Below are 27,125 nucleotides of genomic sequence, written 5' to 3'. Positions count from 1 at the left end.
AACTTTGTATGGTTTAGATCTGATGAAGATAAAGCGAACAGTAGTTGAGAAATCCAAGAAAAACTCACAAGACGGAGACAAGAAAAGTGAAGCGTTCATTTTCCGTCGGGCACCGGGATTGTGTTTTGATTTCCATCTGAAGGTAAACTAAGAATTATTATTTTGTACTCATCGGCGCATGCGCAATTCACTGTTATCTTTCTGTGCGACGTTAGACAGGCTTTACTATTACAGTTCATTCCATTGTATACTAGCCCTGTGTGTTGTTTGTGTGGCAAATCCAGGCAGGATAACTAAACCAGGAGTTGTTTGTAGTTTGCAGAAACCTGGTTTTGTTTATGGGCCTTGGAGCATGTATATCAATAGTTACAATCCTGTTTTGCTGACGGAAATTAAATGCATACATTGTGCAGCTGCACTACAAGACGGTATAGCTCTTTAAAATGAAAACTTAGTTCATATTCTTAGGCCATCATTACCAGGGGCCAGGAGCAGTATCGCTGTGACGCAAGCCTGGGCGTTTACCTCCACTAGGCAGAACTCTGTGAAGTGGAAAAAAACTCTTCCGCAGTGTGCAATCATCACAAACATCAGGCGCTGCTTCCAGTCTGCCACTCGAGTGGATTGTTTTACTCCAGCTGCAGCTTTCCCTATGCAAATGGATAGTTTCTCAATGCCAGTGGTTGCGAGCATAGCGACCACTCTCAATGAGAAATCTGACTGCCCGTGTTGAGGAATCTCACCGGGAGGTTGATTTTTCATGCTCGCGTTTGCCAACTCGACGTTGACTATCTTGAATGAGGAAAAATCTTGCTGGGAGGTGGATTTTCGTTGCTCAAGCTCACCAACTTGATGTTGACAAGTGCAAGCGAGGAACAAAACTAACTCTGTGAGCTCCGCGTAACGTGGAGTGTGGAAAACTTCACAAACTCCGCGAGCAGAACAGAGTTCATTGCTCAGGCTTATGTGGTGGTGTGATAATCACTCCACAAGTTATCCTGTGTCTCTGGATCTAGAAGTACTGGGTCTGAAAATAGTAGATCTTGTGCATTGTGGGCTGGGAGGCGCCAGGCCAAGAGACTTGTGAGGTTCTGAGAGGGCTACAGGCAGCTGCTGTGTCCAGCCCCTTCTGACCTTTTTCTGCAGCACGGGAGAGCAGCAAATGCCCCCCCTAGCTCATTTCTAACCTGCTCTATCCTCCACTCATCACACATAACCCACACCACAGACCTCCACAAATACCAATACCCAATTACCACCTCCTCTACACCATGGGCAAATTAGTGCAAATTTGGGCCTATTATTTCACCTGGAAGGGGGAAACATATGAATTTGGTTTCCATATTTCTGGGTCTGCATGTTTTTCCAGCCGTCAAGGGAAATAACTGGCAATCCCAGATTTAAGTGTGGGGGATACTGAGAGAGTCAGCGATTTCACCCTCTTCCTCACCCGGGTGTCTCTGCGTCTAAATCAGAGACAGTCGTAATGAAGCCCTTAGTCACCCAGTTGTATTATGAGAGAAATTCACGTCTGGCTAACAGACAATGTAATAGTCCTTTGTATTAAATAAGAACCTCATGCAGAAGTCCTTTTTGGAACTAAGCAATATCACAACTGTTGATAAAAGATCAAATGGGGGAAAGTATCGAAGAGAGCTATGACTGTGACGAGGAAGAGGACTGAGTTTATTGAAGATCTCTGGTACGTAACTATAGTACTATTAGTTCTTCACTAGTCCCCGCTCATAGCTCTGATGTTAAAAGGATATACTATTCCATTTCAAGCATTTTGACCAACAATCCTAAGCAATCTTAAGAAATCTTAAGTCCTCACCTTTGCGCATCGCATTGCCCAAGACAAAGGCCCGGACTACCTAAAAGATCTCCTTGTCATTCATCGCCCAACCCGGAACCTAAGATCGTCTGGCGTGATGCTGTTTAAAACTCCCCGCATCCTTAGGGCCAGAATGGGCGGACGCTCATTTAGGTATCTGGCCTCCAAACACTGGAACGCTCTCCCTCTGCATCTTAGGATGGAGCCGTCTGAAATTAGATTCCGGCGGAAACTAAAAACACACTTGTTTCCTATTCTGTAAGTCCTGCGGCCTTGGCATCTTCGGCCCCTTGGGCATTTTATCAGCAGTTAGCGGGGGGACACACAGTTCCTTGTGTAGCCAGGCGCTTTACAAATGACTTATTATTATTATTATTATTATTTAAAGCTAAGTTACTGTCTGTTACTGTCCGATGAACCACCAAATAAATGACCATAAGCATGCTATACAGTGGGATTTTATCAGGGTCAGAGTGGGATAGAAAATAGGCCCTGGCACCAAAATAAAAGTGGTCCCCTTTAGTGAAATAGATAGCTAAAAAAGTTGCCTATATTCATAAATGAGGGCAGTTTTGAACTTGTAAAGACACACTTTATAACTGTTATGCAAGGTATGGGAGACTGCAAGGATTTGAGCTTGCCGCAGGCAATGTTTGTTTTAATATCGGAGAAATCAACAGTAAAACCCGATACAGTGGAACATGGGGCTCGGCGGGGTCTTGAGTCCTAAAATGTCCATGGACTCGACAATTCTCGCTCCGGTGCCTACTCGATTCATGGGTTCACACTCTGCGACTCTGGGCAATAGCTTGCTTAATCTCCACAGCGGCCCCTCGCGGCGGGATGCCTGGCTTTCACATTGCGGATACCCTGCCGGGGTTATCTCACAGGGGAATACCAGGACGGGTTCCCTAAGCAAGCGCTTAGAAACCGCTCGGTGATTTGCGCTATATAAATTCCTGTACATTTACATTTACATTTACATAAAATAGGCCCACAAAAAGAAACAAGCACTGGCGTTGCCAATAGGTCTGGCAGTAGGAAAGTTGGAGCTATTACAATTGCAAATAACAATGCCTTTTATTTTTGTTTTCATTGTAAAAACATAAAGGGCTTTGTCATTTACAAAACCAATAGCTCCAACTTTCCTACTGCAAGACCTATTGGCAACACCAGTGCTTGTTCTCTTACTTATGCTACTGCTGGGATATTTTTTTAACAAAAACAATTTTTTTTATTTTCAACACCAATAGCTTAAAGTTTCCCTAGTGGGAGACCTATTGCATTGCATTGGAAATTCATTTTCCCTGCCCAGGGTGTGATACCACTCAGCACACCCAAAACACTCGGCTCCATTGCCTAACTGCATTTCTTGACATTAAATCCTTTAGGGACTGGAAGAATTTGCGTAGCCGATTCAGTGAGTTACGTGGAAGAAGCTAAGTAAGCGCTAGATCACAGAAACATCTTTTGGAAAAGCTGCCAACAGACAAATGTGCCCCGTCGGAGTGAAAGGCTGTAACCAGAGTGCCGAAACAAAATGGAACCAGGGCCAAATGACAGATACTTTAAAATTAATCCTCAGGACCCAAGGGCACCATCGACAGGGCACAGTGAAAGAAAACAAGTTTGTGTATAGTTTAGTTGTCTTTCCTTTCGCATTTAATGCACGGTTCACAGTATGTCCATGTGCAACATCTAACCAGTCTCTCACAACACTGGTAAAGTGGGAAATCCACAATTAGGCCTCAGGCTTCTTGGTTCGAAATGGCAAGCCAGCCACTAGAGTACATCTCTACCCTCAGGCCTCCCACCCTCCACCTGACCCTCACACCCACTTACTTTCTACTTATCAATCCGGGGAGCAGTGCACTCTCAGGCATTCCAGTCACAGTGGTATACTGTGTAGGTGTTTAACACACAGCAAAATCTTAATTTTCATCAGCCATAAACAGTTAAGTGTGTTGTTATCAGTCTCGGATATAGCACCATCGGGCTCTAAGAGCAGTCTCACTGCACACTATGCTGCTGAATGCCGGAAAAAAACAACCTGAACTGACGGCGCTGCATGTGTGCAACATGCTAAAATCATAGTGAGCAAACATAACAGATGGCACGTGAAAATGGGCTGAGGGTCACCAGTCGCTCCCTCCTTGAACAATCCCCGCGCTTTGCACCATCACCAGTGAAGTCCGTGCCTGCAGTGTGCACCGAACACATATTGTGGAACCACAAGTGTGATCCACTGGGGAGCCACCACTGCTGAATGCCGGAAAAAAACAACCTGAACTGACGGCGCTGCATGTGTGCAACGTGCTAAAATCATAGTGAGCAAACATAACAGATGGCACGTGAAAACTGGCTGGGGGTCACCAGTCGCTCCCTCCTTGAACAATCCCCGCGCTTTGCACCATCACCAGTGAAGTCCGTGCCTGCAGTGTGCACCGAACAGTGATCCACAGGGGAGCCACCACTGCTGAATGCCGGAAAAAACAACCTGAACTGACGGCGCTGCATGTGTGCAACGTGCTAAAATCCTAGTGAGCAAACATAACAGATGGCACGTGAAAATGGGCTGAGGGTCACCAGTCGCTCCCTCCTTGAACAATCCCTGCGCTTTGCACCATCACCAGTGAAGTCCGTGCCTGCAGTGTGCACCGAACACATATTGTGGAACCACAAGTGTGATCCACTGGGGAGCCACCACTGCTGAATGCCGGAAAAAAACAACCTGAACTGACGGCGCTGCATGTGTGCAACGTGCTAAAATCATAGTGAGCAAACATAACAGATGGCACGTGAAAATGGGCTGAGGGTCACCAGTCGCTCCCTCCTTGAACAATCTCCGCGCTTTGCACCATCACCAGTGAAGTCCGTGCCTGCAGTGTGCACCGAACAGTGATCCACTGGGGAGCCACCACTGCTGAATGCCGGAAAAAACAACCTGAACTGACGGCGCTGCATGTGTGCAACGTGCTAAAATCATAGTGAGCAAACATAACAGATGGCACGTGAAAATGGGCTGAGGGTCACCAGTCGCTCCCTCCTTGAACAATCCCTGCGCTTTGCACCATCACCAGTGAAGTCCGTGCCTGCAGTGTGCACCGAACACATATTGTGGAACCACAAGTGTGATCCACTGGGGAGCCACCACACGTGATCCATTCCCTACCAGCTTGCTCTACTGAAATGCACGATTACTGAATATTTGTGTAACACTTGCAACGAAAGGCGGAGTTAGAAACAAAAACCCAGAGCACACAGTTGTGCTCTTCCTGCAATCTTTACAACTTAATACAAGGCGTTGTGTAATGAAAGAACAACCAACGTTCAATTCCTTGCACTAACAGCCCCAAGCGCATTCCATTTCTTCGCTTTAATTTGCACACTAAAATGTTGTGATGTTGAATGTAACCAAAACTATAAAACGGTGGCTACCACAGGTGAAAAATAAATTTGGTGACACTCCAAAATATAAACAGAGGTTAGCATGGCAACTCCAAATACAAAGTGGAGAGCTTGTGCAATTGAAGAACCCTGCTCTGTAAAACGGGGTCTATTTAGAGCCTGCAAGCTCTCCTTATAAGCAGCCCATTCTTTTCCGATCCCTGCACAACCTTCCTCCCCATTGCACAAAGAGTTCCCTTGGACCCTCTGCGCCCTTCCCACTGGATTTTAAAAGGTGTAATAACCATCCCCTCCTCATCCAGAGGAGTTACCGAAATACCAACTGGAACTGCCTGCAGAGCTGTCTGCTTATGAAAATGATTGTGCTATCCCATACAGCCGAGATTTGGAACTGACATTTTCCTTGTAATTATTAGCAACATATTCCACAGTTCTTGCCTAACCCAGGGTCCTATTTTAATACCACCTAAACAACAGCCACACATAGATTTAATGGGAACAAATGTGATTATCAATGGGGTATAATACATCTGACACCCACTGTCTCTGCCCCATATGCTGCCTTCTTTAGGTCAAAGACACGGAGTTAGGGTGAAATCATTCATAAAACCTAGAAGCACTCCAACGCCTTAGGGTTAAGCCGAGGGCACTCCACCGAATCCTGCAGCCTTATTCTGAAACTTATCATACATAACCTCAGGAAGTGACCCTGCCTAGCAACAACTCTTCTCTCTGAACAGCCCACGCAGCAAACACTTACAGTCCCGTTTGGAAACCGCCCTCCCCCACTACCTGAGGTGCGGCCCGCATTGCATGCCCTGCCCAAAACACGACCTGCAGCTTTATGCCCTGGCTGACAAGCCGATCACATAGCGTGGAAAACTCACAGGGCTGCGCATTGACCAGTGTAAGTGGATACGGGGGCAGGGAACACGATGTTGTCCTGGAGTCCTCAACACTCTGCCCCAATCTGTTTCTAAACAAAACAGGTGATGGACAGAATATGGATCAATGTCACAAATTCACCCCAGTCCAAGGATCTGGGCCCAAATCCATCGTTTTTTGCACTCCACACCACCCTGGGTTAGACAATGGCGATATGCAAATCAGCTCTGACCCTGTGCCCCATGGGAACAGTCCAGTCCAAACTACAAAAGCCATGTCCTTCCCAGAACGGAATCAAGCATCCGAGGACCGGACCGGTTTCGAGGTAACACCTCTCATCAGCCCGGCTAGCTTGACTCCAGTGGTGTGGAGTGCCTGGCTGGGACCCACGTCTGAGCATCCCCAGTGCACTTATGGCGGCAATTGCAAACAAAACAGGTTATGGTCAGAATGTGGATCAATGTCACACATTCACCCCAGTCCAAGGATCTGGGCCCAAATCCATCGTTTTTTTGCACTCCACACCACCCTGGGTTAGAAAATGGCGATATGCAAATCAGCTCTGACCCTGTGCCCCATGGGAACAGTCCAGTCCGAACTACAAAAGCCATGTCCTTCCCAGAACGGAATCAAGCATCCGAGCACCGGACCGGTTTCGAGGTAACACCTCTCATCAGCCCGGCTAGCTTGACTCCAGTGGTGTGGAGTGCCTGGGACCCACGTCTGAGCATCCCCAGCGCACTTATGGCGGCAATTGCAAACAAAACAGGTGATGGACAGAATGTGGATCAATGTCACACATTCACCCCAGTCCAAGGATCTGGGCCCAAATCCATCGTTTTTTTGCACTCCACACCACCCTGGGTTAGACAATGGCGATATGCAAATCAGCTCTGACCCTGTGCCCCATGGGAACAGTCCAGTCCGAACTACAAAAGCCATGTCCTGCCCAGAACGGAATCAAGCATCCGAGGACCGGACCGGTTTCGAGGTAACACCTCTCATCAGCCCGGCTAGCTTGACTCCAGTGGTGTGGAGTGCCTGGGACCCACGTCTGAGCATCCCCAGCGCACTTATGGCGGCAATTGCAAACAAAACAGGTGATGGACAGAATGTGGATCAATGTCACACATTCACCCCAGTCCAAGGATCTGGGCCCAAATCCATCGTTTTTTGCACTCCACAACACCCTGGGTTAGACAATGGCGATATGCCAATCAGCTCTGACCATGTGCCCCATGGGAACAGTCCAGTCCGAACTACAAAAGCCATGTCCTTCCCAGAACGGAATCAAGCATCCGAGGACCGGACCGGTTTCGAGGTAACACCTCTCATCAGCCCGGCTAGCTTGACTCCAGTGGTGTGGAGTGCCTGGGACCCACGTCTGAGCATCCCCAGCGCACTTATGGCGGCAATTGCAAACAAAACAGGTGATGGACAGAATGTGGATCAATGTCACACATTCACCCCAGTCCAAGGATCTGTGCCCAAATCCATCGTTTTTTTGCACTCCACAGCACCCTGGGTTAGACAATGGCGATATGCAAATCAGCTCTGACCCTGTGCCCCATGGGAACAGTCCAGTCCGAACTACAAAAGCCATGTCCTTCCCAGAACGGAATCAAGCATCCGAGGACCGGACCGGTTTCGAGGTAACACCTCTCATCAGCCCGGCTAGCTTGACTCCAGTGGTGTGGAGTGCCTGGGACCCACGTCTGAGCATCCCCAGCGCACTTATGGCGGCAACTGCAAAGAAAACAGGTGATGGACAGAATGTGGATCAATGTCACACATTCACCCCTGTCCAAGGATCTGTGCCCAAATCCATCGTTTTTTTGCACTCCACACCACCCTGGGTTAGACAATGGCGATATACAAATCAGCTCTGACCCTGTGCCCCATGGGAACAGTCCAGTCCGAACTACAAAAGCCATGTCCTTCCCAGAACGGAATCAAGCATCCGAGGACCGGACCGGTTTCGAGGTAACACCTCTCATCAGCCCGGCTAGCTTGACTCCAGTGGTGTGGAGTGCCTGGGACCCACGTCTGAGCATCCCCAGCGCACTTATGGCGGCAATTGCAAACAAAACAGGTGATGGACAGAATGTGGATCAATGTCACACATTCACCCCAGTCCAAGGATCTGGGCCCAAATCCATCGTTTTTTTGCACTCCACACCACCCTGGGTTAGACAATGGCGATATGCAAATCAGCTCTGACCCTGTGCCCCATGGGAACAGTCCAGTCCGAACTACAAAAGCCAGGTCCTTCCCAGAACGGAATCAAGCATCCGAGGACCGGACCGGTTTCGAGGTAACACCTCTCATCAGCCCGGCTAGCTTGACTCAGGGTCAGAGCTGATTTGCATATCGCCACTGTCTAACCCAGGGTGGTGTGGAGTGCAAAAAAACGATGGATTTGGGCCCAGATCTTTGGACTGGGGTGAATGTGTGACATTGATCCACATTCGGTCCATCACTTGTTTTGTTTGCAAATTCCGCCCTAAGTGCGCTGGGGATGCTCACACGTGGGTCCAAGGCACTCCACACCACTGGAGCCAAGCTAGCCGGGCTGATGAGAGGTGTTACCTCGAAATCGGTCCGGTCCTCGGATGCTTGATTCCGTTCTGGGAAGGACATGGCTTTTGTAGTTCGGACTGGACTGTTCCCATGGGGCACAGGGTCAGGGCTGATTTGCATATCGCCATTGTCTAACCCAGGGTGGTGTGGAGTGCAAAAAAACGATGGATTTGGGCCCAGATCTTTGGACTGGGGTGAATGTGTGACATTGATCCACATTCGGTCCATCACTTGCTTTGTTTGCAAATTCCGCCCTAAGTGCGCTGGGGATGCTCAGACGTGGGTCCCAGGCACTCCACACCACTGGAGTCAAGCTAGCCGGGCTGATGAGAGGTGTTACCTCGAAACCGGTCCGGTCCTCGGATGCTTGATTCCGTTCTGGGAAGGACATGGCTTTTGTAGTTCGGACTGGACTGTTCCCATGGGGCACAGGGTCAGAGCTGATTTGCATATCGCCCTTGTCTACTCCAGGGTGGTGTGGAGTGCAAAAAAATGATGGATTTTGGCCCAGATCTTTGGACTGGGGTGAATGTGTGACATTGATCCACATTCGGTCCATCACTTGTTTTGTTTGCAAATTCCGCCCTAAGTGCGCTGGGGATGCTCAGACGTGGGTCCCAGGCACTCCACACCACTGGAGTCAAGCTAGCTGGGCTGATGAGAGGTGTTACCTTGAAACCGGTCCGGTCCTCGGATGCTTGATTCCGTTCTGGGAAGGACATGGCTTTTGTAGTTCGGACTGGACTGTTCCCATGGGGCACAGGGTCAGAGCTGATTTGCATATCGCCATTGTCTAACCCAGGGTGGTGTGGAGTGCAAAAAAACGATGGATTTAGGCCCAGATCTTTGGACTGGGGTGAATGTGTGACATTGATCCACATTCGGTCCATCACTTGTTTTGTTTGCAAATTCCGCCGTAAGTGCGCTGGGGATGCTCAGACGTGGGTCCCAGGCACTCCACACCACTGGAGTCAAGCTAGCCGGGCTGATGAGAGGTGTTACCTCGAAACCGGTCCGGTCCTCGGATGCTTGATTCCGTTCTGGGAAGGACATGGCTTTTTTTAGCTCGGACTGGACTGTTCCAATGGGGCACAGGGTCAGAGCTGATTTGCATATCGCCATTGTCTAACCCAGGGTGGTGTGGAGTGCAAAAAAACGATGGATTTGGGCCCAGATCTTTGGACTGGGATGAATGTGTGACATTGATCCACATTCGGTCCATCACTGGTTTTGTTTGCAAATTCCGCCCTAAGTGCGCTGGGGATGCTCAGACGTGGGTCCCAGGCACTCCACACCACTGGAGTCAAGCTAGCCGGGCTGATGAGAGGTGTTACCTCGAAACCGGTCCGGTCCTCGGATGCTTGATTCCGTTCTGGGAAGGACATGGCTTTTGTAGTTCGGACTGGACTGTTCCCATGGGGCACAGGGTCAGAGCTGATTTGCATATCGCCATTGTCTAACCAAGGGTGGTGTGGAGTGCAAAAAAACAATGGATTTGGGCCCAGATCTTTGGACTGGGGTAAATGTGTGACATTGATCCACATTCGGTCCATCACTTGTTTTGTTTGCAAATTCCGCCCTAAGTGCGCTGGGGATGCTCAGACGTGGGTCCCAGTCACTCCACACCACTGGAGTCAAGCTAGCCGGGCTGATGAGAGGTGTTACCTCGAAACCGGTCCGGTCCTCGGATGCTTGATTCCGTTCTGGGAAGGACATGGCTTTTGTAGTTCGGACTGGACTGTTCTCATGGGGTACAGGGTCAAAGCTGATTTGCATATCGCCATTGTCTAACCCAGGGTGGTGTGGAGTGCAAAAAAACGATGGATTTGGGCCCAGATCTTTGGACTGGGGTGAATGTGTGACATTGATCCACATTCGGTCCATCACTTGTTTTGTTTGCAAATTCCGCCCTAAGTGCGCTGGGGATGCTAAGACGTGGGTCCCAGGCACTCCACACCACTGGAGTCAAGCTAGCCGGGCTGATGAGAGGTGTTACCTCGAAACCGGTCCAGTCCTCGGATGCTTGATTCCGTTCTGGGAAGGACATGGCTTTTGTAGTTCGGACTGGACTGTTCCCATGGGGCACAGGGTCAGAGCTGATTTGCATATCGCCATTGTCTAACCCAGGGTGGTGTGGAGTGCAAAAAAACGATGGATTTGGGCCCAGATCTTCGGACTGGGGTGAATGTGTGACATTGATCCACATCCGGTCCATCACTTGTTTTGTTTGCAAATTCCGCCCTAAGTGCGCTGGGGATGCCCAGACGTGGGTCCCAGGCACTCCACACCACTGGAGTCAAGCTAGCCGGGCTGATGAGGTGTTACCTCGAAACCGGTCCGGTCCTCGGATGCTTGATTCCGTTCTGGGAAGGACATGGCTTTTGTAGTTCGGACTGGACTGTTCCCATGGGGCACAGGGTCAGAGCTGATTTGCATATCGCCATTGTCTAACCCAGGGTGGTGTGGAGTGCAAAAAAACGATGGATTCGGGCCCAGATCTATGGACTGGGGTGAATGTGTGACATTGATCCACATTCGGTCCATCACTTATTTTGTTTGCAAATTCCGCCCTAAGTGCGCTGGGGATGCTCAGACGTGGGTCCCAGGCACTCCACACCACTGGAGTCAAGCTAGCCGGGCTGATGAGAGGTGTTACCTCGAAACCGGTCCGGTCCTCGGATGCTTGATTCCGTTCTGGGAAGGACATGACTTTTGTAATTCGGACTGGACTGTTCCCATGGGGCACAGGGTCAGAGCTGATTTGCATATCGCCATTGTCTAACCCAGGGTGGTGTGGAGTGCAAAAAAACGATGGATTCGGGCCCAGATCTTTGGACTGGGGTGAATGTGTGACATTGATCCACATTCGGTCCATCACTTGTTTTGTTTGCAAATTCCGCCCTAAGTGCGCTGGGGATGCTCAGACGTGGGTCCCAGGCACTCCACACCACTGGAGTCAAGCTAGCCGGGCTGATGAGAGGTGTTACCTCGAAACCGGTCCGGTCCTCGGATGCTTTATTCCGTTCTGGGAAGGACATGGCTTTTGTAGTTCGGACTGGACTGTTCCCATGGGGCACAGGGTCAGAGCTGATTTGCATATCGCCATCGTCTAACCCAGGGTGGTGTGGAGTGCAAAAAAACGATGGATTTGGGCCCAGATCTTTGGACTGGGGTGAATGTGTGACACTGATCCACATTCGGTCCGTCACTTGTTTTGTTTGCAAATTCCGCCCTAAGTGCGCTGGGGATGCTCAGACGTGAGTCCCAGCCACTCCACACCACTGGAGTCAAGCTTGCCGGGCTGATGAGAGGTGTTACCTCGAAACCGGTCCGGTCCTCGGATGCTTGATTCCGTTCTGGGACGGACATGGCTTTTGTAGTTCGGACTGGACTGTTCCCATGGGGCACAGGGTCAGAGCTGATTTGCATATCGCCATTGTCTAACCCAGGGTGGTGTGGAGTGCAAAAAAATGATGGATTTGGGCCCAGATCTTTGGACTGGGGTGAATGTGTGACATTGATCCACATTCGGTCCATCACTTGTTTTGTTTGCAAATTCCGCCCTAAGCGCACTGGGGATGCTCAGACGTGGGTCCCAGGCACTCCACACCACTGGAGTCAAGCTAGCCGGGCTGATGAGAGGTGTTACCTCGAAACCGGTCCGGTCCTCGGATGCTTGATTCCGTTCTGGGAAGGACTTGGCTTTTGTAGTTCGGACTGGACTGTTCCCATGGGGCACAGGGTCAGAGCTGATTTGCATATCGCCATTGTCTAACCCAGGGTGGTGTGGAGTGCAAAAAAAACGATGGATTTGGGCCCAGATCTTTGGACTGGGGTGAATGTGTGACATTGATCCACATTCGGTCCATCACTTGTTTTGTTTGCAAATTCCGCCCTAAGTGCGCTGGGGATGCTCAGACGTGGGTCCCAGGCACTCCACACCACTGGAGTCAAGCTAGCCGGGCTGATGAGAGGTGTTACCTCGAAACCGGTCTGGTCCTCGGATGCTTGATTCCGTTCTGGGAAGGACATGGCTTTTGTAGTTCGGACTGGACTGTTCCCATAGGGCACAGGGTCAGAGCTGATTTGCATATCGCCATTGTCTAACCCAGGGTGGTGTGGAGTGCAAAAAAACGATGGATTTGGGCCCAGATCTTTGGACTGGGGTGAATGTGTGACATTGATCCACATTCGGTCCATCACTTGTTTTGTTTGCCAATCTGTTTCTAGGCACTCAAAAATTGCCTATTATAGTATTTACACAAGCGCTACTAAATTATTTGCTTGAGGGCTTCCCTCCCCCTGAAAAGTCATATTTGTATTAAAATTGCATCAGCGTACTATTAATGGTAAATGTTGGTGTTTCTCGTCTGTGGTCACAAGATTGATTTCTACTCACTGTGCGAGGTGCTTTGTTATCTGTTAGGCACAGGGAGATTAAGTGATTTCCCCCGAATTACAGGATGTTGAGCGTGCCTGCCAGACTTGAACCAGGTTCCCCAGCTCCAACGTGGGCAATATCTGCCATTTAAGTATCTTACATGCCTGTCCCAATATTTGTTCTGTAAGTGCTGTATAAATACCTTCAGAGCGCTATACAATTTCCCCTCATTTCTTGGTAAAAGAAGATTGGGCTTCTCGCTGTCAGTAGCCTCTAAGCATGTTGGCGCTTCATAAATAGCGTCATTCCAATGATGAACAATGGTGTCCGCGCCTACGTCTTTTCTTAAACGAGATAAACCAGTTAATGAGGGGAAAGAGAAGGTCTGATGCTCCGATGCGAGGCACAGCAAATGGTGGTGTGTGACCTGGCTGATAAGCAATTAGGGGGGAGAAGTGAGGCCAGCGCTGGGTGCAGCAGGGGGCGGAGCGGATCGCTTTGAAGCAGCTCACGGCCTGGCGACCGTGAAAAAAAAAAGCAATTAGGGGGAGGAGAAGGGAGCTAGGGGAAGCTGTGGGAGGGAGGCTGATGGCTTTGAGGTGGGGAAATGCTCGTGCTTGTGGTCACGTGATTTCTCGTGAACTGTTAAAACAAGCATTGGAAATGCAATAGGTCTCGCACCATTAGAGTTAGTGTTTTTAGAATTGTTTATGGGTTTTTTTTGTAAATGTTTAGCATTTTTGTTTCCTGTAGCCAATGCTAAAGTATTACAAATAAAAAAAGCCATAAACATTTCTAAAAGCTCTAACTGAAATGGTCTGAGAACTATTGCACTGTGTGAGGGTGAGGGTGAGTGAGGGTGAGGGTGAGTGAGGGTGAGTGAGGGTGAGTGAGGGTGAGGGAGGGTGAGTGAGGGGTTGAGGGTGAGTGAGGGTGAGTGAGGGTGAGTGAGGGTGAGTGAGGGTGAGTGAGGGTGAGTGAGGGTGAGGTTTTGAGGGTGAGTGAGGGTGAGTGAGGGTGAGGGGTTTTGGGTGAGTGAGGGTGAGGGGGAGTAGTTGAGGCTGAGTGAGGGTGAGTGAGAGTGAGGGGGAGTAGTTGAGGCTGAGTGAGGCTGAGTGAGGGTGAGTGAGAGTGAGGGTGAGGGGTTGAGGGTGAGGGGTTGAGGGTAATAAAAAAAATGTACAAATTAAGAAAGAAGGTGAAGTCACCAGTGTAAGGAATGTAGACAATGCTGGTGAAATTATTCTGTAGGGCCTTCACAGCTTGTCCCACCCAATGATGTACCTGAAGGACTGAAAGCGTGACTTTCCTAGTAAAAGGTCTGGCAGGAGAGCATGTGCTCCCATAGCTTAAGAGCAGCACTGAGGTACAGAGCCCGTGCAGCAACGAGGCTTTTGCCACCCAAAGGGTATGGAATGGGAAGAATGTTTGTGTAGATATCTTGAGTTGTTTACTCAGGAGTCCGGGTCTCCTGGTAAGCAAGTTGCTACTGAAACGTCATTGATGCCACTGCCACCCTCCAAACCTCCACCCTGTGACTAAGCTATTTCACACCTCCATGTTCATTCCCAACAGGCACTGCCAGGCTCCAAGCACATGGTAATCTTTAAACCAGTATTGGCTAAGCCTACTGGCCTAGAGCTGCATGCCAGCCTGTTGGCTTTGTCAATACGTATCTGCTTTGCCATGTTTTTGTAAAGTGTTGTGGGAGCATACTGGTCCCTCAGCAATGGAAAAACACACTTAAGTCTTCAAAGCACATGCTGCAATAGTAGTCACTTGCCTTGAAGTGAGTTAACTTTGAGCAGATGTGCACCTTGAGAAAGAAGAATGTCATCACGCACAGTGGAGTTAGACAGTGGGTGCATGAGGAGACCCACTACCCCATATCATAGGCAGTAATGGGCAGAAGAAAAATGTGAATGATACAGCAATATACCAAGAGGGAGCGTGGTATAAATAGCTTTAATAAAATCAAAGGGTGCTGGATAACGCCAGGACCTTTTGATTTTACTAATATTAATTTCCTAACGCCAGACCTAAAATGAAAACACGAAGCTATCCGGGAAACTGGTCCAATCTTGGAGGGGGGTGGGGGCTGTCACGGAATTCCAATGCTTAGGAAACAGCTTACAGTTAAAAATAGACCCGCACATAAAGCTGGCGGCCACTCGCAGGCAATTATTGAGAAGTCGGGTCTTTTCTGACCGCAGATCAGCTGCATCGCAGCATTAAATGGTTGTCTTGGCGTGCATGGGAAGTTGAAAGGCTTGTCCAGAGACAATCAATAAGTCAAGCAGAGCGGTTCTCACGGGCTGCTGGCATTAGCATGAGAAGATAGCCAGTGCCCACAATCCGACAGGCCTGGTGAACAGCGCACTCCTACGTGCAGTATGGCACCGGCAACAGAGTCGTGTTTACAGTCTACACCATAAGCACACAGAGCTGCAGACCAACACTCGTGCTATCCACACAAATGGGCCGAAGCCAAGCACACCCTCTCCCCTAACAGCTCTGAAACCGGTAATACCCCGAAATACGGGGCAAAGGAAAAACAACAAACGCAGAGTGCAGTCTGCGGCCTTCATAGCTAGACACCACATTCAAATACCTGCCACCAAAACACGAACGAAGTACGACCACGTAAAAAAACGAATGCAATGACAGGCTTGCCACTCCAAATGCAAAGGGGAATTATTAAACTGGAAGCCTGAAAGTCTGGTGGGTTTTCCCCCATTTCATAAAAAAAGGACGACAACGACGGAATGTAGCTGTGAGGTTGTGCTAAAGGTGTATTTGTCTACTGAAAATACCAGCAATGTGCCGTCTGTTGCGATTTCGGGAAAATATTTACTGATCGGGGCAGAGCTGCCTGTAGCAAGAGGCAGCAGGTCTGCGGGTGCCTCCGTGCCTGGGACACAGTTCGGCGCCTGCACCCCTTCCCCGGCAGCGGCTGTCCGACTACAAGAAAGTGAATATTCCTTTCAAAGATAGGCCTGCCCTGTTGAAAGAAACACCAGGCTGCGTGCACGCCTCCGGGGGGAGGTTGGATCGCCTTAGCCCGCTGGCTTATTTTCACAGCGAATTCCGAGCTTAAATGCAATCACCCAAGAATCCCTCGCTACATGCAATCCGGCCATTCCACATCGCTTCTAATGCAGAAGCAAGCACAAACAAAACAACCCGAGCACTGGCAGTGGAACCAGAAAATGCAATTGCGGTTTCCAGCTTTTAAAAAGACAGGCATGCCCAGACTACAAACAAGCCTTTCACCGTAACACGGCGGGCAGGGGAGGGGGCGGAGAGGGGAGAGGTGCGACACGGCAGGCAGGCAGGGGAGGAGAGTAGGAGGAGGAGGGGGGAGGAGAGTAGGGGAGGCACGGCCTAGCGGCAGGCAGGCAGGGGAGGAGAGGAGGAGGGGGGAGGGGAGTAGGGGAGGCACGGCCTAGCGGCCGTGCAATCAAGTAGTGAGGGGGCGGAGCTGGGGGAGGCTGTGAGAGAGAGTAGGCAAGGCAGGCGGCTGGGGGCATGTGCACGCGCATTTAAGCTCAATGCGCATGCGCATTGAGCTTAAATTTCTCGTGCACTGCAAGGAATCGCCACGATTCCTTGCAAGTTGGATAAAGAGCCCCCATAGTCTCGCTTGCTCGATGCGCATGCGCATCGACAGGCGAGACCTAAAACTGCATTGCAATCCGGATGGTTTAACTTTGTGGTTTCACCACTATAGGTCTACGAGACCTAAAAACGGGCCACACACTGAATTTTCAGACCAGTCCACCGGGTGCTGCTTGCTTACCCTACAGTTCAGTCTGACCTGTGTTTTTATACCAGGACATGCATGCACATAGGCTTTCTGAAAAAATGCGGCAACAACTGATATTTTGTCAATGTTTTTTCTGAGATTGCACACATGTTTGTTTTACCAGTGCTTGCATTTCTTAAATCCCTTCGTTGTATATATGTGGCACATTTCAACATTAGACAGCAAGGATGAATTTTGTTATGAATTATTGGGGTTTCTTTTTTTAATAAGACAATGTTGGCCCATTACCTTTTGTGCCTTTTTGCCAACACCTCTCTCTGGTCATATCTTTCCATGCTTGTACCTCTCCCTGCCATCAATGTACATACGTCTGGCACCCTGCACACATCCCGCGCCAATTTCTATCTGCACCTCTCCATGCCTGAACCTCTGTGAGCCTGCACCTATCTTGCAAATATATCTGTATACTATTAATGATCTCATTGGTGGTATAGCAATAGAACACCCCCTCACTCTTTTGCACCACAGCACCATCCATCCCCTTTAAGGCACCTACAGGTTGTTGTAAATATATAACCAGCAAAGGGAGTGCTAAGGTCTTCACCTTTCATAGGGAAGTTACATCAAAGCTCGCCCAGTTGGCTATAAGGCCATCTTTAGAGTTAAATAAATTGAGGCCTTCACTTAGCCTAAATTCGCTGGTTACTAGAGATAAACCATCCTCCAGCTGTTTACACAGACTATCAGTCCTAGGGAGCCACAGATGGTAGCATCTCCAGAGGGAGTTTCAAACAGCTTCCTGACAGAGTTTCAAGAACGTTGGGCCCAAACATTCATACTCATAACACCCCGTGCCTGAAGTCTTCGATGATAACATTTTCTAATCTAATCACATTTTCTAATCACCTCAGCTCTGACAGTGCCTTTCTCCGGTTTAATCCAATTTATTTTACATAGAGTTATAAGGAAGAGAGAGAGTATTTGCAGCGCAAGAGGTCAAAAAGGAAAGAAAGATATCTGAAAGATGTCTGGTTTGGGGCTGACTTCTTCCTCTACCGTCTCACCCATCCCAAACAATCAGGCCCATCCAGTCTCGGTCTGCCACAGAAAAATATGAGAGGGAATATCCGGTATCAGAGCTGCAAGTCCGTCACTGAAGAAATTCCAGAAGAAGAGGGTGAAGCCTGCAGGCGTGCAAAAAAGAATTAGATCTGGAACTACCAGTCCTTCCAAGCTGGAGGAGAATCCATTATAGAGTCTGTAAAAGAGTCCACAAATTAGCACATATTGGATCCTCTATATCGCAAGGGTTAAAGATAGACCAGGGTTGGTAAACTTCCTCCCTATTCTGCAAAGACTTGGTACCGAAAACAGTTTGCCTTCAGGAATTGTACGAAGTGTCTAAGTTACTGGCCATCATGAAGTAGCAAAACAGGACCAATGAGACTACATGAAAGCCCCCTAGTGCAAAACTATGGACACCTCATTCCATGAGTTGCATTAGGCAGACATCTATAACCCAGCTTGAGCACGACACGTGAGCTTTGTGGCGGTCCACATCTCTTTCTCAAATTCTGAAGAGGGACAAGATGATAGGAGCAGTACAAATGTCCTTCCTCTGCTAAAGCAGCCACTGTAAACTGCTGCAGCCTCTGATGAGAAGGCCGGCTTTGGGTTCAAAGCCACTAAAGGCTAGCGCTCCTGAGGCTTCCCCCCTTGAAGCTCTGATGGTGCTATTAATCTGAAATTGTAAAAAGACATGCCATTTAGCAAAACTAACAGGGTTAGAGATCTGATGGATCGGCAACATCTAATTTGCTGAATGTCCTCAATGTGGAAGCAAATGAAGGCTGGGAGTCGCTGGGAGTCCTTAAGGCACAAGAGTTTGGCTTGACTAGGACAGAATCTGTCTCCAGGTGCGACTCAGTTTCCCTATCTATGGTTTCTGTAAGGATTTGCACCAAAGATTGGAGCCCACTCAGTGACTGCAATTTTTTTGGCAATGGTCTGAGTAACCATTCTGACACCATCAGGAGACACACGCTAACCAGCTTCCCATCCCAGATCCAAATAGACAAAAGCACAATAGTTCAGCACCCAACATCGTGTGAATCAGGTAATTTTACATCAAGCAAGAGTTCAGCAAAAACATTTTAAATATTGTAACACAAATTACATATTTCATAATACAAAGCAACAATCAGACATATTAGAATTTTAATCCTTTATTTTTTTTCTTCTTCATAATCAGATTAAGGACCGTAGCCAATGCGTTCTGTCCTCTCGGACTTCTTCAGGGCTCTCAATAAAATTCTTCTTAGTTTGGCTAGACAGTATAGCTTGGTTAGTTCTTCTATCTAAAGTTGTGTAATTCATACATTTTTGTATCCTCTTAATATGAGGTGTTTCCAGATGGATACTTGTTACAAAGCCATAAGTTAGGAGGATGTGAATGATGTTGTCATCTTCAATATCCACTCCAGTTGGCGGCATCCTATAGTTCAAAGACAGAATTCCCAGTTTCTCCACACACCCGGCTCCAAAATGCAACTTATGGCGAAGCCGTTTAATTGGGATTTTATTGCTTTGTAAAGTGATTTTATTGCATCATGTGTCCCTCCTGCAGGATATTTAAATGTTTGATATGCAAAGAAAGAACTGAGACTTTTTCCTTTCTTTCAAATTCCCTCAGCCTTTCCTCTTGTTTGCTTATTCACAAAGAATTTGCCTTATCCCTTGCTGGGCAACACCTGTTTTAGTATAGTTCAATTGTTTGTAATATTTCATGTGCGTTTTGGAGTGAATATTGTCCGAGATTTGTTTTTGGTGCACCAAAGAGGTCAAAATGTGTTTAAGACAAAAAAAATTGCAGCTGTTTTGCTTTTTTCCCCCATTGATATAGGTTTTACTATAACTCCTTGTAGAAACTTTGATCAATTAACTGGTTGTGATGTGGAACTTAGCACAGACACTTCAATGTTAACAAATGAATGTCTTAACCAAAATGTGAATGTCAGAACCCCTTTCAGAGGGCATGGGGAAAGCAGCAGCACAGGCTCACCACTCAAAGTTTGTTCAATATCAGCAAGAAAAGCCTGTCCAGTCAAAATACTGCCTTTTATGAAAAAAGGTTGTCGTTATATACAAGAACATATATGGCATACACAAATAATATTCACAACCACCTGATGTCAGGGCTCTAGTTTTCAATAGACAGGCCCCTGAGTCCCACCTCTCTCTCACTAGTGATAGTGGTTATTCCCCATTCACCATAAGCAACATTCAGGGTAGGCTACATTTACAGTCTGATTCTCAGGTGTCCAAATCTGACTCTTTTAGAAAAGTCAGGAATGTTACAGTACCAAAGCGTTATCTAGCAGTCAAGTTTCCCGGGGCCATCCAGTTCTTTGATCAGTCTTACCTGAAGGAGCAGTGATTGTCCGGCGTCTCCAAGAGTGTCTGCCTTCGATGAGTATCACCCATGGCTGGGTGTCCTCAGCTCTCCTCCAATGCAACAGTAGGTTTCCTTTGGTCTTTCCCACAGGTGAGGGAGGGGTATTTGACGGATTTTGGTGCTAGTCCTCAGTCTGGTTCAGGCCACATGGATCTCTTTGCGATGATGGTATCAACCAGGCTATGATTTCTGGCTCTTCCAGTGGCCCCCTTTGACATACATGATCATCACGTCTGTTCTGTACTTGGACGACAGCTCGATCAGCACAGCAGTATGTTTCTCTTCACAACAGCCCTCTCTGGCATACAAGGTCACCGACTTGAATCAACTAACGGACAACAAATCAATCGGTGCAGCTGCTGTATCCTCACACCTTGCTATAGAGATGAATTCACTAGGATCCCCCACTGGACTTCGCTCTTTCCAGTGCACTGCGCTTACTTACAGGGTTCATTGGTCATGGCAAGCAGCCAGACACTGGGGCCCTAGGACCAGGTGGTCTGGATGACATTGGGTGATGTCTCAGCACCCAGCTGGGAAACTGGCAGATCATAGCCTCCAACCCTTTCACAGGCAGAGGTCTTGCAGAGCTTCTCCTCTTTGCACAGAGTCCCCCTTCTTATAGTTAATTTCCAGATACCAAATGTTATTTAGGGTAAGAGTCTTTGCAGTTCATGTTGGGGTATGCTTTCTTTTGAAGTTCCCGCTCCTCTGCCCTGCCCTTTCTCTAAAAAGCAGTCTGTCACAGTAGGAAAAGCTCTAAAGTTGATAAACACAATACACATGCCATGGGAGTGACTAGAGATTTCTACCTGGATGTTATTTTATGTGTATTTGTAAAGCACAGTTTCACCCACAAAGGCATCCTGGTGCTGAATGTGTGTGTGTGCCTAGCCCTAACTATGGAAGGTTGGTTGGTCTTTAGCTTCTTTCTGAATTCAAGAACAGAGGATAAGTCTCTGATATGAGAGGGAGGTAATTCCATGCTTTATAAGCGACAGTGAGCCACTGTGATATGTGTATCAAAAGGGCCCCAGTCCTACTCTACATGATTCCCTTATCAGCCCCATTTCCTTCCTGAGATTTGCCCAGGCCCCTTTCCACTGCCCTCTATGTGTGTCCAACTCTGCTCACACGAATGCATCAATCCACAAATCTGTCTGAGGGATTTCTCTACCTTCTTGTGCTCCTCCAGTCGGCCGTGGGTCTCTCAAAATGGAGCCCAGAATTTTCAATGTATTGTACCTTTCACAGGCACACATACACCCAGCACATGCATGTAACACAAATGCACTGTAAAACACTAAATACAAACTTGATGTACTGATTTTCAGAAACAAAAGCTCCTCCTGTGACACATCTTGATGGGCCTCAGAACTTGGAACCCCACTGACTACGCTAGGAACCTAGGCATTATTCTGGACTACAAGATAACCATGTCCACTCAGATAAAATCCGTCTCCTCCTGATTCTTCATCCTCTGCATGCTTCGTAAGATATTCAAATGGCTACCCCGAAGCTAAAGACACACCCAGGCCCTCATTTACAGCCGACTGGACTACAGCAATGCTCTCTATGCAGGGATTGCAGCTCACCTCCTCCTTCGACTACAGACCATAAATAATGCTGCAGCCAGACTCATTCTGGATCTCCCTAAATGAATCTGCATCACCTGCTACCTCGAGGAAGTCCACTAGCTCCCTGTATAGAAAATATGCCAGTTTAAGGTCCTGATCCATGCCTATAAGGTTCTATACAACTGCAGACCTGCCTACTTGAACCACAGCCTGAACTTCCATCAGCCCACCAAAAACCTCCACTTCCTGTCCCTTTCTCTAACCCTCTCCCACCTGCATTATATGTAGAAGATGCAGAGGTTAATCTTCCCCTACCTGCTAGCAACGACATGGAATGAGCTGCGCCTTCATCTATGGGCCTCCCCATCTCTTCCAGAGTTCCAAAAGTCCCTGAAGACCTGGCAATTCAGCTACTCAACTAGACCCTGCCAGTGCCTGGATACCCTCACAGGTAACAAGACATGCTCTACACATCTACTGATTGATTGATTGATAGGCAAATGGCGAGTTAAGCATACAGCAGTGGAACTTTACATGAGTGAGCCGGTAGGCCTCACTTCAGCAACATAGTTGAAAAAGCATGTTAACTTTGCCTGATCACTTCACGGTATGCTGCCACCACAACGCTTGTGGTGCTTAAATTGTGGTAAAGACATTTCACTGCTATGAAGATAGCGCTTTGAGGCCATCCCAGCCCAACAAAACCACAATCCGTGAGACAGGCCTATGTCTAAGTGCACTCGCATGATCTGTGTTTGCCCTCGATAACAATTTTTTTTAAGCATCTTTTATCGTTTTTTCTTCAAACACAGCAGAACAGATACAGTGTAGTAAATAAGATTCAGGGTGTAGCACAACACAGTGGTATATATCATCATAGCGTAGGGATACAGCGCATGACAACAAAAATCAGCACCAGGAATCCATACATCCTTGCAACTGGGGTACTCAGGGCAGGGCTACATCCATCACTGTGCAAGGGACTTTTCTGTCCCAACAGTGATCCAAAATCAATAGAATTCATTTGACCACTGAGCATAGTTAAATAAAATTCGTGTTCTTGTGCTCTACATATTCAATGTGGAAATTTTGCTTAGTAGATCAGATAGCTAGATTTTGTGGAAGTTGGTGACTAGTGCGTAAAAGTAAATATTTTATATATAATTTTGAACACTAGAACAATGTTAATATTTAACTGGAAGCGATCCAGTGCAGTGGGGAAATTGATTCTGCTATCTAACATTTACAAATTAAGACATACTGTGGTAAATTCTAATTACCAATGCTTAATTTATGCGGTAAAGTTCAATAAGAATAACTCAGAAAAATAAGAGGCAAAATCCGTGATATTTGAGGTTTCTCAAAAAGGGTTTTATTCCTTAAAAAGGAATTGGGTATTTGGCTCGAGCCAAGGTGGCATACCGTTCCGTCACCACATGGGTTCGGGAAGGGACTGACAGACAATACTTTATTAACAATCATTCATATATATAGTCAATGCATTACATTAAGGCATATGCAGAAGGCGTAACAGCTGAGAGGAGAGATAAGAATGCTCATACGTAACAGAAAAAGGCGTTGCAATAGGCGTGTACTAGAAACGTCATTTGACATGATGTCACAAGTAGGTGGATCCATAAGAGAATCCTGCAGTGTCAGCAGAAATATATGGTAGAGATGCGCGCGCAGCAGCCTGACGTGTGATTGACGTGCAATTGGAGGGTGAAGGGGACTTGACATTTAGCCCTACAAGTGGAGACATAAGTCTGGGATGTCAGATCAACCTAATCCCAAATCGTATCTAATATCTTATGTTTAAGGAACTGTATTATCTGGAAGGAAGAGGTCTCTCGGACAGAGGCTATTCTATACTGGCTGTGAGTGCGTGTATAAGCGTCTACGTGTCTGTATAAGATGCGAGGGGGCATGGCCTACCATGGCAACGGGAGCTATGAATTACTTGCACGGAGACAGTAAGGCCGGGCCCTTTGCTCTGCAGCTGGGAGGATGTTTACTTGAACTACGAGACAGGAATGTATTTTCGAGGAGCGGAGCAGATAATTCGAAGGTTGAATACAGTCTTGGCAGGCAACAGGCTGAGCCAAGCGCCGTGAGCCGCGCAAGGAGTAAGGCAGAGGTCACAGGTACAGAAGCAGCCCAGGCTGAGGCGTTCAGAGTCAGAAGGCAAGAAAAGGCTCGATGGCAGAATTCAGGGCCTACTTCGCCAGAGCTGGAAAAACCTGTAAAGTACACCACAAAAAGACATTGGCATGGCATTCTTAGGAACGGAATAGTCAACCCGTTCATGGCGGATCTGAAAGAGGACATGTTAACGTTGGACGCAAATGTATTTGCGTCTTCATAGCTGGCACAGGAGGGAAGTTACATGTACTTCAAGCTGGTACATGGAGACGGTGGGGTACACGTTAGGGAACATTTCTTGACCATAAAATGTATATTTCCTCATTCCCTCCTTGTTCCCTACGGACCCTTCATGATATATCGATACTCATGAATCGATCAATCTGTTCACGTAACATCATTTGCTCTTCTTTCTTCTTTTCGCGTTTTGAATGGGAACTTGGATGTGGAATGCATGATGTGGCGCACAAGCCGCAAATCGCTGGCCCACATTGTAGACATAGGCAGCAACTGAATACTATGAGAAGGGCAATGCCTAGGAAGGATAGGATCTTCCATCCCCAAGCGGTCAACGTTGTCCAGAACCAACCGGACCAAGTCCAGGTGCCTGGATTCTGGTGTATCAAACTTGCAATTTTATGAAGACGTGTTATAGCTTTATATACTGTTGGCGCGTTTTCTGGAATGAAAACACAGCAACTTGACCCGATGACCTTACAAGCTCCACCCCTATCTGCTAGGATGACGTCAATGACAAGACGATTTTGAAGGACAACAACCCGCATGGCAGATTGCTCCTCTGTTAAGTTGCCTAGAGCGGAGGTAGTTTCATTCACTACTGCTTCGAGTGTTCTAGTTAATCTTCGTATCAGTTTACTATTTTGGACGGGATCTGTGAAGAAAAAGAATCCTTTATTGAAATCTGTGTATTGCTCCCATGCCGTTTCAGTATAGTCGACAATCGGGAGATCCCTTCGAAGTCTATTGTTTACTAGATTGGTATTTCTGTGATAATCAGGAGGGGCTAGGAAAACAGGTGGTAAAAGGAATGCAATGTAACAGGTACCATCCCAATCTGGAGGTAAGCGTATGTATGCGGTATGGCCGCAAACAAAGTAGGAATGACGTGTAGCTCTGAAGGTAGACTTGCCTTGATCACTGAATTCGACCACAGTAGTGCATTTACTATGACCTAAATGTACTGAACCATTCTTTCCGACACATAATTCATCTGTGACTGGTAATACTGACATAGCAGGTAGAACTGGTGCAGCTTCGGATTCAACGGTTAGAATCATGAGGTTAATTGTATAATTACCTAATCCATATACTTCATTTTCTAGATCAGTTCCTGTCCTAGTGGGAAGTCCCTTCTTGTCAGGGTAACAGGCTTTAAGCAGAACTAAGTTCAGGTTTCCCCAAACCCAATTTCCTTCATATACAGCAATATCAGAATCTAGGGAATTAATCAATCTAAACCATGCGCCACAGGAGCCATTGTGAGTGAATGGGTACGGAAAGAGGGGCAGAACTCCCTTGTATTTCTGGTAGGGAGGGAGTCGGCCACATATCCAACAATTTGTAGCGTTATTAGTCTGATGGGAGTGATGTAACATACTAATGAATGTGTTGTTGCGCAGCGCAAGTCTGTATGACAGCATGTGGAGGTAATTCACTGAAAGAATGTTCGGCAGTGACGTTATAAGCAGGTTGTGCACGCTTGAAAATGGGGTAGTAGATAGGCAATAAGATACTAGCAGCAATAATCAAAAGACTTAGAAACAACATAATCAATAATGTCACTATACAGTGACTACGAAGTGATTTACAATATGCGCGTTTCTTGAGTTGTCTCTGTCTATCTCTCTCTCTATCTCGATCTAGGGGGTACATGTCAGAAACTAATTTAACCGATTCACCTAGGGGAGGACTTAAACAATTAAACTGTCTGACTTGCTAGACCGTAACTTTAGTCTGTATTCCTCGGAGGCGGTTTTCTCCACCAAAGGGAGTTTTGAATCAGTCTGTGTAGGAGGGCAGGTCTTAGAGTCCAAGTCCGAAGGGAGTCTGTGAAACTTCTTTACGTGGCTCGAATGTAGCCACCCCTTCCTGCCCTCAACTTTAATCGCGGTCCTCATCGTCAGAAGGACCAGTTTCGGGGTTTGCCAGCGGGGCTCCAGTGGACTTCTCCGGTCGAAGTTGCGAATGAAGACAAAATCCCCAGGGACCACTTCGTGAGGCTTCACCTCGGTGTTGTCGGGAAAGGCTGCAGCTACCTGTGAACGACAAGATTGTAGTGCAGACATCAAGGAGGCAAGGTAATCTGTCAGCATAATACAGTCAACATCTGTGATTTTGCGAGGTATAGGCGTCCCCCACATATTCGGTGGCCTACCAAAGACCACTTCATACGGGGATAGCCCGGTTCGAGAATGCGCCACCATCCTCATATAGAAAAGGGCAACTGGCAAAGCAACTATCCAGTCAACGCCTTTCTCTCTACAGATCTTTGAAAGTCGGATTTTTAGAGTCTGATTATGGCGCTCCACGAGACCTGCTGCCTCGGGATGCCGGACACAGTGGAATTTCCACTGATAACCTAACAGGAGTGTAATATGTTTCACAAGCTCGGATGAGAATGGCTGACCGTTATCTGAGTACACGATACGGGGCAAACCATACCGTAGGAAGAATTCACGAACCAGCTGCTTGGCAGTGGTCGGAGCAGTGTAATCTGGGACTGGATATGCTTCTGTCCATCGGGAAAGTGCACATACGACTACGAGGACATATTTGAAACCTCGACAACGTTCCATCTGGATATAATCCATCTGGAGGACTTCAAAAGGGTGATCGGGAGGCTGAAATCCACCTTGCTCTTCGGGAATGCTTTTACCTGGATTAAACTGACAACAAATCATGCAAGTACGCACTTTTTGTTTGGCTGCTGCTCGTAAGTTTTTATTGAACCATACGTGTTGAATACTGTCTAGCATAGCTTTTTCTCCTAGGTGCGCTGGACTATGTATCGTGTTAATGATGACCTGAACCATAGAGTCGGGGAGAAACCATATAGATTTTCCCTTTGTCATCCATCC

General features: G+C 47.6%; 1 protein-coding gene across 1 annotated transcript in view; it reads left to right on the top strand.

The window, feature by feature from the left end:
- DNAI4 (dynein axonemal intermediate chain 4) overlaps positions 1-27,125 on the top strand; it is a 641,148-nt gene that overhangs the window by 505,913 nt on the left and 108,110 nt on the right. Inside the window, exon 13 of the mRNA XM_086953805.1 lies at positions 18-142. Within this exon, the coding sequence (XP_086809931.1) occupies positions 18-142 (125 nt within the window). The remainder of the gene's footprint in view (positions 1-17; positions 143-27,125) is intronic.

This window comes from Lissotriton vulgaris, chromosome 1_1, assembly GCF_964263255.1.
Source record: "Lissotriton vulgaris chromosome 1_1, aLisVul1.2, whole genome shotgun sequence".
NCBI classification, from domain to species: Eukaryota; Metazoa; Chordata; class Amphibia; order Caudata; family Salamandridae; genus Lissotriton; species Lissotriton vulgaris.
This window is presented reverse-complemented; position numbering and strand designations above follow the sequence as displayed.